Source organism: Plectropomus leopardus, chromosome 3, assembly GCF_008729295.1.
Source record: "Plectropomus leopardus isolate mb chromosome 3, YSFRI_Pleo_2.0, whole genome shotgun sequence".
In the NCBI taxonomy this organism is placed as follows: Eukaryota; Metazoa; Chordata; class Actinopteri; order Perciformes; family Serranidae; genus Plectropomus; species Plectropomus leopardus.
The window spans coordinates 12,827,815-12,842,924 of NC_056465.1; the positions used below are offsets into that span (position 1 = coordinate 12,827,815).

The 15,110-nt window shown below is 39.6% G+C and overlaps 1 protein-coding gene across 1 annotated transcript in view; it reads left to right on the top strand.

Annotated features, from left to right (window-relative positions):
• The window catches only part of ror1 (receptor tyrosine kinase-like orphan receptor 1), a 149,580-nt gene that overhangs the window by 109,808 nt on the left and 24,662 nt on the right, over positions 1–15,110 (top strand). Inside the window, exons 3-4 of the mRNA XM_042484153.1 lie at positions 146–436; positions 722–755. Of these exons, the coding sequence (XP_042340087.1) occupies positions 146–436; positions 722–755 (325 nt within the window). The remainder of the gene's footprint in view (positions 1–145; positions 437–721; positions 756–15,110) is intronic.

Here is a 15,110-nt window from a genome sequence, read left to right on the forward strand (position 1 = left end):
TTGTCTTTTTCTCTCTCAATCATCTCACTCCTGACATTTCCTCTCACTTGCCCCACTTTTCTAAGTATTTTTTCCTACCTCTCCTCTTTCTTAAACTCACTTGTATTCATTTCCCTCATTTCTCTTCTTCTTTTATGTCTTCCAGGGCCCTTCTTCATTCGTCTCGAAGCTCCCATGAATAACATCACCACCTCTCTGGGCCACACAGCCGAGCTTTTCTGCCGTGTGTCCGGAAACCCGCCGCCAACTGTGCGCTGGCTGAAGAACGACGCCCCCGTGGTGCAGGAGCCAAGACGGGTCTCGTACAGATCCACACCTTATGGATCACGCCTCCGCATCCGCAACCTGGACACTACCGACACGGGCTATTTCCAGTGCATGGCCACCAACACCCAGGGCACCGTGTCCACGACAGGCGTGCTGTTTGTCAAATTCGGTAAGAGGAGTTGTGTAGTGACAGTAGCATGTGCCAAGGATTTAAAAACTTAGTGGCATGCAGATGTCACAATAAAGTGGCTTTGTGACGAGTGTTTCATGCACTTACTGTGACAAACAAAGACATTTTTTCCGACTCATCTTTTCCTACTGGAGATCTGGATCTTTTCAGCAACTCTCCTCTCTGCTGATTCTCGCTTGTAGCTGGCAGCTTGTGCCGAGAAAAATCTGGGAGCAATATTGTTTATCCTGTTGTAAAAAGAAATCCCCTTGTCTTCTTTTCCAGATCCACTCCCTACACCTCTGCCAGGAAGACCAACGTAAGTTTCTTTTCCTCCATCCATTTTTCTCACTGTCATTCTATTTATGCTGTACTTTACCGGAAAGTAACATGGAGGACATTCAAGAGAGCTCTTGCCAGTGGTGCCCCAAGAAATTTTTCGTAGAGGTGTCCAGAGGGGGCCAATGAAATTCTTGAGGTGGCAAACCGTAATCGAAAGACAAGAAGTTTATTTTCAGGGATTTAAGCTGTTGAAGCATTTAGCCTAGTTGAATGTCAATATGTCAGTTAAGAAATCAATACTTTGTTTTTTTTTCTTTTACAGTTAATATGACCAATTATCTGATGTGCATAGTCTAATACCAGTACTATTAAGATTCTGAGTTCTGCAACAACCCTGTTTTAATATGTTATGTATAAGTTTAATTTGAAGGGTTAATCTGATTGTAAGGATCAAAACTTTTACTGTGAAGAAGCCTACTGACGTTTAGGGGAGACTCATAGGTTCATTCAGATATCCTGAGGTGAGAACTCAAGGGACCACCTTTGAAAATGCCGTTCAAGTTGTTCCCTTGGCAAAACTTAGCATAAATTTGAAGCATTTATTCTGCCCATATTCTGCTATGCCTACATGGTTCATTCTAATGGATGCCTAAGGTTATCCAGTTTCATAAGATACCACCGCCTTTGCGTTATCTTAAAAAATAGGTGTGCCACAGCCTCGTAAACACAGTAATATTGGGCTCCAATTATTTTCGCCAAGCGTCAAAATAACAGCTTCCTGTTTGTGATTGTTTGCAATTTCTACCCCGGATCACTCAGAGAAAGAGATAACTAGCTAATTAAGATTTTCTATTTTTACTGATACTCATCATTGGGGTTGTTTCCAGTGTGCACAATTGACAAAATTTCATTATAGAAAATACAAACATCATGTCTTCTTAGGTAACCTAAAGAGAAAGTTGCAGTTCGGTGAACAGAATTTATACATGTAACAACATTTCCAGTGCTTGTTGACATATTTTCTGCTGATACAGTCTGAAAAACCTAGAAAATGCAGCATTGTTTTTATCTTATACTGCTGCATGCATAGAGCCACTATTCTTAAGAGTGCTCCACAGCATATTCATTTGAGTAATATCTCACATCATAACACGGCTTGGTCTGTAATTTTCCATTTTATTGGTGCAGGTCTCAATGTGGCTGAATTAATATTTAATATAAGCCTTTAAATCCCTGAAGTCTGATGCTCTGTGCTGCTGTTTCTTCACAACCATCACAGCTCACATGGTTCACATTTGAATATGGACTGTGTACACTCAGCCGTGGGCCACAGTTGTGAATGTGAACCATGTGGACTCTGTTGGGTGGGAACAAGACTGTTCACCAATCTAAAAGCAGATGTTGACGTCTATAAAACACTACATAGTGTCTATAACATGCCGATACTCATAATATTGGAGAAACAGGGTTAATTTACTTTCAGCCAATTCTAATCAGAAAACAAGACGTAACTGGAAACGTTGACGAATTTAAAACCTGTGCAACGCATTTATTTTTAGGGCAATAATGAGACATTCATCTGTTTTGCTGCTTTAATGAAATTATTATAATTAAGAGTGAATGCCCTGCATCTACTAGTGAGTTAAATTGATTAACTGAAGTCTGCCTAAAATATTGCCCCCTGAAATGTGGAGTATAGAAAGATGACGTACATCTGTCTCAGTGGTTTCCTGTTGTATAACCTTTTATAGTCACATAATTAGATACCAGCTGTCTCAATGTACAGCAGAACCAACCACAATCCTAATCTCTTAACATGACCATGCACATCAAATAAAATAGTACTGAGAGTAGCCAATAAAACCAAACGATACAAAATGTTTTAAGAAAGTATCCATAAATAAATTCACGTCAACCATTTTCATGTTCTTGGCAAGAGCAATACTGCTGCCCAAATCAAAATTTAGTTTGAGTCTGGCGAGTTTCCTCTGCTTTGTTTTGACGTCTCCGCAGTGTTGTGGGATAAAACTCTAAGAGCTTTCTCAGTTCGTTTGATTCTCGCAGGATCAAAGGAGTTAAGCTGGATGATTTTCCCCAGTGACATTATGGCAAGGCTCGCTGCCATGTTCCATGCGGCGTTCTGTGAATCAAAACTGCTGGCACCGAGCGGATATCAGACACTTACTAAATCCACTCACACACTGAGGCGACTGCATGCACATACGCACATACTTGAGTGTGTACGCGTGCTCTGTTTCAAACATCTGCTTTTGCCATTCCTTTGTTTACATGTTGTGATTTTTTTTTTTTTTTCCTCGGGAAGTTTGTTTCATAGACGAGACAGTTGGCTCACAAAGAAATCACAATTTTCTCAAGGGAGTTATAAATAAAAAGGGAAAATCAAAGAGGTTTGACTAAAATAAGAAACCACAACACTGGAAATAATCTAAAATGGAAAAAAAAATCAAGATTATAAAATGTGAGGATGTGATTTTGGCAAAGTAAGCAATGTAGGCAATGTAAGAGATTACCAGGATGACATTGCTAATCCAATTTTTTTTGTAGTAGTAGTATTAAAATATAACATGATTCAATACTCACCTCCCAGATTCCTTCTATCAACCCCATCTGGAAATTTTGAAGCCTGTGTGATTTCATAAATAACTTGGACTTACATGACTTGGACTCGATGCAGACTCAAGTCACAAATTTGATGACTTAAGACTCAACTTGACACAATCAAAAAAGACTTGCAGCATGACTTGGACTTAAACACCAATGACTTGTGATTTTACTTGGACTTGAGCCTTTTAACTTGAAAATACTTGCTTCCATGAAGCTAATTTGGGAAGAGAAAGTTGTAGACATGTTTCCAATATGAGATGAGTTAAATACAACAAGACAGGACAGAAATATACAAAATTCATTCTGTTGTTCCTCTTTAATGACTCTGTGTGCTATAAAGGGGCTACTTTAGCAATTTTTTAAAATTAAATTCAGTCATACTTGCTTTAACAAATACATTTTTTTACATTAATGGTATTTATGATTGCTGATGATTTGTTGTTTGTATTGCATTACATTTTATGAAGAGTGCATCATGACTTATTCAGGACTCGAAACTCAAGCTTGGGACTTGACTAGGGGCCTGTCAGTCATAACAAGCACTTTAACTTGAGATTTGCTTGTCTTGACTTGGGACTTGAAATGGAACTTGATACTTCTTCATCTTCGTGATGAATTTTGGCTGATGATTTATGTGATGCTCCAGCTGACTAAACCCAACAGAAGCTTTTCGCCTTGTTATTAGTACTGCTTTAATTTAAAAATCTGAAAGATTGAAACTTATTGAGACACACAGCTTTTAACACACCAGACGTTACACCCTGTCAGTTCGGATAAATTAAGTTCACCTTGTGTTTTTTTTTTCCTTCTTTCTGCCAACTTGTAAAGAAAAGTGCTATAGTCAACTGAAGACCAGCGTACAATCTTGAGTCTCATTACAGTCATTACAGACTTCATTTAAACAGACAGGGGCCTCCTTTGACAGCGGCAGTGCTGCGGTGGTGGTGGGCTGATCGTCACTGCTGCTCATCATTAGTGCCACGGCAAACTTATTAGCCGTAAAGTATGGTGGCAGGCCGTCAAGAAGACAGGGTCACCTAATGATGACACGTGATGACCTGCAACCCGCTTACCTCATGCTGCAGCTGTTCAAACGCCAAAACTTCTGTTCCTTGACTCAAAGTTTTCGGAAAGACATCTGGTTCAGACGCTTGTCAGTTTAAGTGAAATATACTTTCTTGTACCTCCCACTCTCTCCCATCATCTCCTTGTTCAGCAGAGCGCGTTACAGAGAGTTCCAGTGACTTCCGTTTTCTTGGGATAAATTAGCCACAAATGTTAGTCACAAATTTGGGGGAAAATTTCTTGCCACCCACCTTGAACCTGAACATAACATGAACTTCATGTCCTCAGTGTTGTCTTTGCTTCGGTCTGTGCTCTGATTTCCATTCCCTCTACACTGGGCTTAAGTATACACTCTGTGGTGTGCGGGACATTACACTGTGTGTATGTGTGTGTGTGTTCGGATATATCCTCAGGGTTGGGTTTTTGAGAGTAGCCACAGGCAAATTCGGAGGTTTCAACTACGATTCAGCCAGCTTGTGTCCAATGTGGTTGCTTAAGACCAGAGCAGAAAACTACAGCAGAGCAAAAGCACAGGAAGGAGGAGATAGGAGGATGAGGACAGAAGAGATGTGCGGAAAGTTTGAAGCATGAACTTTTCCTTAAGAACAGGCAATTTTGGATCTCCAAGTATTTCCGCCTTGCTGTTTCTAAAAAGTCTTTTAAAGCCCATGCATCTGAAGTCACAAGTCATTCAAGACAAGATTAAACCTAAGATTTCAAGTCCTTGAGTTCAAGTCTTGAGTTGAGTCACATGTTTTATAAGCAAATTGCAATTTATGATGAGTCTTTAATGTTAATCAAATTTGCAAAATGTGTAGCTATGCAAGTTGCTGTTTTTTTAATTACTTTATTCTTGTGTTTTTGGGTTAGGGTTAAGGTCTGTCTGTCATTCTTGTGAATGCATTATCTCAAAACCACCATGAGGTAATTTTGTCAAATTTGGTACAAATGTCCATTGGGACTCCACAATGAACTGATTAGATTTTGGTGGTCAAAGGTCACTGTGACCTCGTGCTCATTCCATTCTCTTAAAAGCAATATTTCAAGAGCGCCTTGAGGAAATTTCTTCAAATTTGGCACAATCGTCCACTCAGGCTTTATGTTAAACTAGTGAGATTTGTGAGATTTGATTTGTGTTCAAGGGTCAAGGCCACTGTGACCTCTCGTCCATCTCATTCTAGTCAATACAAAACTTAAGACTTTAGTGCAGAAAAAGTTCAGTTTTAATTAAATAAATAGTTTGACATTTTCAGAAGTACACTTATTCATGTTTTTGCTGGGAGTTAAATGAGAAGATAATAGCTGGAGACAGAAGCCAGTTAGCTTAGCTCAGAATAAAAACTAAAAACCAGGGAAACTGCTACATTAGCCTGGCCCTATTCAAAGGAATAAAATCCTTAGACTAGCACTTCTAAAGTTCATTATTTAACACAATATGCCCCAATTTTTTAATCCATAAATTGAATTGTAAAACTTACACTTTTTTGACACTTACAGCAGTGCAAGTCAAGTCACAAGTCCCCATTTTTGTGACTTATGTAAGTCTGACTCAAGTCTTAGTTCAGAGTGTCACATCTACAACTCTCAATTACATTTTAAATCCAAAGTTCATCAGTGTGCCACCAGTTATCACTCACTTAGAGAAAGATCTGTGAACACTGTGCCCGTCCTCCTCCTCTTCATTCTCCTCCCTCCGTATTCCCCTTTCCTTCCCTTCCCCTCCTTGGAGATGTTTTAATAGAGCCAAAATAAACACAGGGTGAGGGGAAAAAGTCTCGCCTGCCAAAATTAGACCCCCAACTTTCCCCATCTCTCTCTCTCTCTCTCTCTGTACGCTGCCACACTTCCTTCATTTGCAGAAAAAAAAAGATGGAGACGGCGGGAGAGTGAAGGGAGTGAAAGAAAAACAGTGTTAGCAGAGAAGGAGGAGGATGGTACCATTAACACTCTGGGTTGCATGTTGTTCTTTGATTCCCGGGTTCTTGCAGGGTTGGCGGTGTTCAGGTGTGATTAGTTGTGTGACTGGAGGTTTGGCTGTGTGCTCAGAGCAAAGGCAACCAGTAACTCCAAACTGAGGCCTGGGTGCACACTGCAAACACACGGAGCAGCCTAAAACTATCCATGATTAAATTACACACTTTTATTTCTTTCTGTATTTTTTTCCTAGAGTCCTTTTTCAATTTAATTAATCAATAGTATTAATTAGCTCTTAATCAGAAACAATTTTGATATGCAGCTGAACTTCAAATCACTTGTTTGAGTGTTTTTTCTTTCTGTCTGTTAGAGCGGTTTGATTGAGCAAACCTGTCACAGAAAATGAATTAATCACAATTTGATAACTTTAATATAGCACTACAGTAGGATATTGTACTCATGTTGGGAGTTGGTAAAATTTGACACATGGTCCATGGGTTTCAAAAGCCTCTTCTGTGTTGTGTCAAATATATTATTAAAGCAGCTTTAGTATTTTACTAATAAAAACAGAAAATTGCTGCTCCCTTAGCAATTCTTTGGTGTGAGTTGAGGTGCTATATAGCACTGCCACAAAAAGAACTTTTTAGAGGTTATCTGCTGGTTCTTTCCTTAGTAATGAAACTAAGCTGAAGGAACAGTAGAGAACTTTTTTTTTGTCCTTGTGTAGTTCTTTCGAGGTTCTCTACCTGTCTTTTAGTTTAGTTTTGATTGGTTTTTTTTACTGGGGAAAGAATAAAAGCACAACTTTAAAACAGCCTGCAAATTGAGTATTTCCAGATGATAACACATTAAAAGCAGTTGCTTACAGACTTTATGCCCTCATGTGCACTGAAATATTCCAGGTTTAAAAAGAACACATTTTCCCAAGTAGGCATTTAGTACAAGATTCTGAATCTTTTAAGCCAACATTTCATTAGAAATAATGAATAACTATTTATATTTTAAGATTGACTTGATTAAGAGTGATTTAGAAGCATAATGACTCCTCCATTATATTACCTGGCAACATTCAAGAGGCTAAGAAATGTAAAAACAATGGCACCTCTGATGGTTCTATATTTGACAAAGTGCTGTGTAGCACCTTGAAAAGACGGGTGCCATTTAGCACAAAAACAGGTTCCATTATGATTATGAGCCAAAGAACCGCTTTTTGGTACTGTTCAGCATCAGAGTTTTAGCGTCTTTCAGTTCATTGTTTTTGCCTTGCAGCACAACTTTACTGTTTTGGTTCCATCTGCTCTTCTGTTGTAATTTTTGGCCGCAGCAGGCAGCTGTTTTCAGTGGAAAAGCTCTGATACACCCTCTGTATGCTCCCTTGTCTTATCTGGTAAACTTTGTGAGACTTAAATAGCTACATTCTGGTGTTGGAGATCAGCAGCAGAGCTACAAGGAGAGTGAATACTGGACTTACATTCAACAGGTGTCCAAAACAAGACTCTTATTGAATGCTAATGTTGCTTTATGTCTGCAGAGTTTGTACATGGGCAACATCAACTTAAAAAGCGATATGTCAGTGTTGTGTTCCTGGCTTGTTTCTGCCAAAAATGGAGGCCGAACCTTATTATTTAATTAAAAAAAAAAAATTCCAGCAGTTTTTATATTTCTGAAAAACTTTCTGGATATGTACGTTTTTTTAATCTGTCAGCAACAATAAACAGACTTTATGCAATGCTGCCGCTGATCTCTGAATCTCTGTCTGTGTTTATAATACAGGGGTTTTCTCCCTGTTTGAAAAGATTAATACCACTACACCCTGGCTGTCAAGGCTGTTTAAATTTCTCAAAACTTTCCCCCCTTTTCTCTCAGCACTGGCAAAAAAAAGCAATTACAAAAATAGCTGCCTTTTTTTTTCCTTCCCTTTTCCCTCCGACGTGCCTCTCTGCTCTGTCCTCTGGACGTCTGTACAGGAGAATAAAGAGGACAGGTTTAACAAAGAACAGACTGACTCTGTACTGAATTTTTCTGGCTTCTTTTTATCTATGTGGTGACCTTACTGTTGCTTGCTTATCTTCAGTCTTCCTGTCATTTGCTTCGACATATTCCCCATTTTTAAATTGACGATTGTCAGTATTTGGTGGAAGGCGTTCTCCAGCTTTCTTCTCTTCATTATTCTCCTTTTTAACATGAAAAGACCTTATTACAGCAATATTTTACTCTTATATGTTAATTCAAACTACAGATGCAAAATATGGATTTTCTTTCCAGCCAAACTGATATGAATAAGACAAGTGACAATTTCATGTTTTTGTATTTTATTTATTTTTTTAAAGTTTATAGCACACACACACAAACATACACACAGTGACAGGGCTAACTGTTTGCATCACATGGCTAACGAGTTATGCCATTTCATTGTCGACGTGGTTTGGGACCGTTTAAGAGCACAGTTATGGATGTTAGGCGCTGCTGCTGTGTTAGCTCAAGTTAACGGGGCAGTCATTTGCCGGTAAGGCAGTGGTCCTTCAGACCCCAGGCACAATTGTGTTGTCCTCCTCTAAAACTGTGAAAAATGCCAATTAGTAAATAATATAAATTTCCCTTCATCCTTTAATTATCTCTCAGCCCATTTTATATTGTGCATCCCTAATTCAAACCAATGTTGACAGTAATTCCAACAATTGCATGTGTCTGAAGTTGCTGCTTTTTTGGATTTATATGTTTCTCTCTACGTGTATGTCTACATCTGCATTACAGTGAGACCTTTATATACTTTATGTAAGTTTGAAGTTAATATGCCTGTTGAGTGTTTGGGTGTAATTTGATGACACACAGTGGTTACTCTAATCAAGCATGTTTAACTTTAATACAGTATAAACACACCAACATTAATAACTTTTCCTGCAACTCGTTTGTGTATGTATATCCTGTATAAATGTGTGTGTGTGTGTGTGTGTGTGTGTGTGCTTTTATGTGTGTCTGTGTGTGTATGTGTGTGTGTGTAATAAGCCAGCTGTCATCACACTGGATTAAATTGACCTGAGTTGACGTGACAGGACCGCGAGGCCCGTGCTGCCATCAGCCTCAGTAATTTAGTTACAGTTGAGACATAAAAGAGTTAAAAACGGCATGGGTTGATTGACAAATTAGTTCAAGGAAGTCATTTCCAAAATGTATAATGACTTGAAGATGTCCCTCTACATTAATCTCGATGCTTGCTCGGGCTCGCTCAAAAGTATCAGGCACTGAAATACTTGTTTACAGTAATCATAAAAGTTTTATTGATACCCTGAAAGCTCTTTTCTCTTGTCCTTTCTGCTCTACAGCAGCTGTTGTCGAAGGCTTGTACTTATCATGTCTGTGTGATTAGCGTCTGATTTATTAGGACGTCAGGTAATTGCACAAGCAGTGCCTCCGACTGCCTTCTAGGTGTGAGCGTAGCAGGATGAAAGGATGCCGTCAAAAGGTTTTATCTGGCAAACATCAGCAAAGCATCCAAAATCCTCATTAATGAAGTAACAGCATGTCAAAGCATTAACTTCAACTGCAATTAAGCTCTCAACTGAGATAATTATTTAGGGTTGCAGATATTTTGCTCTCAGCTATATTCTATTAGGGTCTAGACAGACGGGCAAACTAACACGCTGACTGATCTGACTGTGTGGCATAAGTAGCTACAGGTTACTGCAGGGTACTTGTCTTATTGATTTAGGGTGATTGCTACTGTACATTAGCTGCTTAATGAATATAACATGAATATAACATTTTTTTAATGAGCGCATAAGCACAGCTCCCTGTACAAACAATGTCACTTATTGACAAATGTTGTGTCCTTATATTATTGTTTTTTGTTTGTTTTTTTAGTTTTTGTTTTTTTTACATTTAGTGCGGCTCCCCTGGAGTCTTCTTTGTGGTGACTTCACTTTTTATCTACTGTCTTCTTTTTAAATTGCAGGTAATTAAATTTTAGCTTTCCAACCACAATCCTTTGAAATACCGACATATTTTAATCACCTGCCTGTGATGATTTCACTAGAAAAACTAATTATTTTCTCTCATTTCTCCCTGATCGCTCTTTGTAGAAATACTTTGATGATTTAGAAAATACTCTCTGACTGAAAGTTAGATGAGAAGGAACCTCGTTTCTGGGGCTGCCCCTTTAAAGTCGGAGATTTGAATCATCAGTTGGAGACTCCTCTGTCAACTGAGATTACTTCAAGTCGAGCAGTCGAATTTTGCTGCAGAGTGAGTGCTCTTGACTTTACAACTACTTTGTGATTCAAGCAGCTGCGGCACAGAGGAGAGACTTGGCATGGAGGGGGAGAGAGAAGTTAAATACTTACATATATATATTCCTCTGCGCTGGTGATAGCTGAAGCCAAAGGCATTATGTTTTCAGGTTGTCCATCTGTCTGTCTAATTCTTGTAAATGTGATATCTCAACAACATCCTAAGGGTCTCTTTTTTTTAAATTGGCACAAACGTCCACTCTGAGTCAAGGATTAACTGATTAGACTTTGTTTTGTTATAAGTAAAAGGTCAAGGTCACTGAGACCTTGTGTCCACCTCCTTCTTATGAATGCGATATCTGAAAAAGGCCTTTAGGGAATTTCCTCAAATTTGGCACAAACATCCTTTTGAACTCAGGAATGAACTGATTAGAATTTGATGATCTTTTGCACTACGAGATGAAACAATTGCAGCTGTCTCATTTGCTTGTGTGTTTTTTTTTTTGTTGTTGTTGTTTTTGTAAGTAACCAGTTGATGCCAGGTGTTTTCACATTGTCTAATCTGATCCCCATTAAAAAAAAAAAAAAAAAAAAAAAACAACCTTGGATAGCCCTGCTTTAGCGAAAGCAATGTGCAGGTTACAGGCAGGTCCACCACTTAAAAACCCATCTCTCCTCTCATTTTGCTATGCTGCTCTCAGCGTACAGTGTGTGCTGTTTTAGTCACAATAGGCTCTTAGCTCAGTCTGTGAATTTGTGTGCGCTGTATTGAGAAACTTTGGATTTTGGTTTCACTTCTCCTCACCTCAGTGCCAGTGTCAACACTGCTGTGGTTCTCAGATGCTGGCCAGGATTGATGATGATTTGCTCTGCACCACAAGCATCGTACCCATTCAGACTGAGGGGATGACAGGCCCACTCAATTTTTGGATGCACTACTCCTCTGCCACATACTGATCCACTTCAGCACTCTACATCAGACCAACGCAGGGGGGTTTTGCTAAACTTGTTTCAATTTGGGATCCAGTTAAAGAAAATATATTTAATTCTGGAACTCTCAGACACTACTCGGACCTGCCAACAACAGGCTCTGCACCAGTGGAGCTTTCTCAACCCGTAGTTTAACCAACAGCAATAACTGTTTTAGTCTTCCCAAATTGCTTAGCATTCCTGTTGACTGCCAAACATGGAAAATGGATTAAACCTTCTTGGCAAAAGGTAAAAAGGGCATTCTGTCAGTGTTTTACATTCACTGATACACAAGTGAAAACAAAGATGGTCTACTGAGACTTTCCTCACCTCTGTCCTCTGTTACTTTGCACGTCCGGAGTAGACTGGGGCTTTTTTTTTTCTCCCTTCTGTCTCCAAAGGCTTTTACCCACACGCAGTCACACATATGCACACTTGCAGTTCTACATAAAACACAAAGAAGTGCACACGCAGTTACTCTTACAAACCCTATCTCTCACACGTGTTTAGTTAAGCCCTTGGTGGGTCTTAATTGCCGTCTTGTTGTGGATTCTTTTTAGTGCAGTGCTGATTGATTGGGGATCAGGGCCCTAATATGGCTCATTGGGGACAGGCCCTTTGACACGGCCTGGTCCCAGGGCACTGACACTGTTTGAAACCAGAGATCCCACTGCAGCCCCCTCCCACAAGCCTGGATGCCTCTCTGCTAAATGCTGAACAGTTCGGGCGGCTCCACACACATACAGGCGGACACATGTGGACACACACACTCGTGGAGACTGTCATGATTTGTAGTCGGCTTAAACCATTTAAGCAATTTACATTATTAGGCATTAGTATGGGTGTAAGTCTGTGTTTACACACTTTACCGCACACCGCAAGTTTCATACACAACTCATTATGAACAAGGCTTTCACACTCAGCTTGGACAGGGCCCACTTCCTGTTTCCTGTTTCCCAGAATCCCCTGTGTCTGTCTGTTGGTGATCCTGTTGGCAGGTCTGGTCAAGGTCAGGTCTGGTAAGAAAGTGTGTGTATGTGTGTGTGATTCAGGGTTTCTCCCTGAAGGCCTAGATGGGGTTTGTGGGGTTTCCCTGAACTTTGCCCCAAACCTCCCATGAACACATACATACTCACACACACTCCTGCATAGAAAAAGAACACACACATACATGCACACAGAAAGTGTTCTTTCTTTGCCTTTAATGGTGATGTCAGGAGTGTGAGAGAAACAGAGGGAGGCACAGTGTACTGAGTGTATTTCCAGGTATATATAGAGGCTTTTGTATCCTGTGTGTCTGAGGCAGGGGATGTTGAACAATTTATAGAGCTTAACAGGATCAATGCAGTTTGATGTGTTGATCATGGCCTACCAAACAGCATGCATACAGTATGACTAGAGGACATTTTGGGTTGTGGAAGCATATAGCAAGTCAGTAATCTAAATTTAGTTCCCAGCTTTTCTTTAAAGAAAGATTTCACCAGCAACACATTTGGATATCAAGTTCAAACCAAACTGAACAGCTCAAATGAAGATTGGTTATAAAAATTTAACAATAAAAATGGGATAAACACTGATTACATAATATAGACAGACATTTAATACACCTAAGACAGGACTCTGGATGTGAATCCTGGTTAAAGGTCCTGCACTTTGTGCGCCACGCCACACGGCCAACCAGAGGACAGATCAAATGATGGCAACGAGACAGAGTGCATTGAAGGGGAGATGGTGTGTGTGTGTGTGTGTGTGTGTGTGTGTGTGTGTGTGTGTGTGTGTGTGTGTGTGTGTGTGTGTGTGTTAATGTTATACTTGAATATAATATTTTTTTTATTTCCCACCGTGTTTACACGAGAAAGAACTTCAAGCTTCAAACAAACTGCCAAGTACTTCTGCCAGGTACTTCTGTCAAGTACCAGAAGTTTGTAGCATAAGAAACCTTAAAAAGCTAAACAAAAGGAGTTTAGTTAGTTTCGTTTGTTTCGTTTGTTTTTTTCCCAGTCAAAGACCCATTGTCAATCAAACACGTCAACAGGCCGATATAATGATGGCATAAAATTTTTTTGCCTCCGCGCCTGCGACAGCCGTGGCTGGAAGCATTACGTTCTTGGGTTCTCCATCCATCCATACATCCATGCATCACCCCATTCTTGTAAATGCAATATTTCAAGAACACCTTGAGGGAATGTCCTTAAATTTGGCACAAACGTCCACTAGGACTCAAGGGTGAACTGGTTAGATTTGGTGGTTGACGTTTAAGGTCACTGTGACCTTGCGTCCATCTCATTTTTGTGAGTGTGATTTTTTTAAGAAGACCATGAGGGAATTTCTTCAAATTTGGCACAAACCTTCACTTTGACTCAATAGGGAAATGATTAAATGATCTGGTGGTCAAAGGTCAAAGTGATCTTAAAAAACTTGTGTTGGTCAATACTTCATTCATATGCTAATGATGACAAAATATCACATGAATGTCTAATTTTATAAAATGATTAAATGAGGACATTTTATATCCAAAAGGTCAACTTCACTGTGACATATTGTTCTGCAAAAGCACCCTGTGGGCCATTATTCTATGCCATAACTCAGCAGCAGAGGGACAGACGTTTGGTCAGATACTTAGTTGGTGACACTAATCTCGGTTGTCCACCTTGTGCTGACTGTATAGAACCTCTATGCAGCCAGATTGAGTATGTTGTGTGAAGCATTCATGTTTTAGAATTTGTAGCTTCTTTAGAGAAACATCCATATTTGAAGCAACTGTCATGGCTTCATGTGCATCTGGATGTAAACTGTATCTGCAACTGGACTGGTTTTTGGAGACATACAACTGCAGGGTGGTAATTTCAGTTCACAGTTTGCATCATCATCCCTCTGTTGTATTTCTTTTCCTTTCCTGCAATCACTTTACAGCAGTTTTTCCACTCTGAGACGATTCTAGGCAGGAAGTCAATGAATACACAGAAGAGCAGCTTTAACATAAACACATACTTATAGTCTGTGTTGTAAATAGCGGTGACAACTCTGAGAGTGTATGTCAGGTCCTTGTTACAACTGAATAATGTGCCAGTTAGCCCCCTTTGTTTTTAAGAGTGCAGGAGCCTGTAAATTATCTTTTATTGGAAGATCCAGAGCCTTGTCTCTAGGACTCTTTAGTTCCACTATGGGGTGTTGAGTTTTTTGATTTACCTTTCTGTTGTGCCCACATCCCTTAAGCTTGGCATTTCTGTTTGAGCTTCATCAAGCAACTTATCTTACCCAAATTCCCCAGAAACTTCACACAACACGGCTGAATTCTCTGAATGTCGGATGTGGGTTTAATGTGAAAAAGACTAGCTAGTGTATAAGTCATTGGTAAGTTGCAGCTGCATTTCATTCTGGTATGATGAGGCTGCTGACAATGGATGAATTCATGACAGCCGTGAAATTCACCCACCGGCATCAAAGTTTTCCACTAATACTTTGACATAGCCGAAATTTGATCATCGGACAAAGACATATGAGCATATTGTCATCTTTTATTTACAAAGTTTCTGTGAATGTGTTGAGATGGATATCCCTTAATCAGACTTGATCCCTTTTTGTTTGTTTTC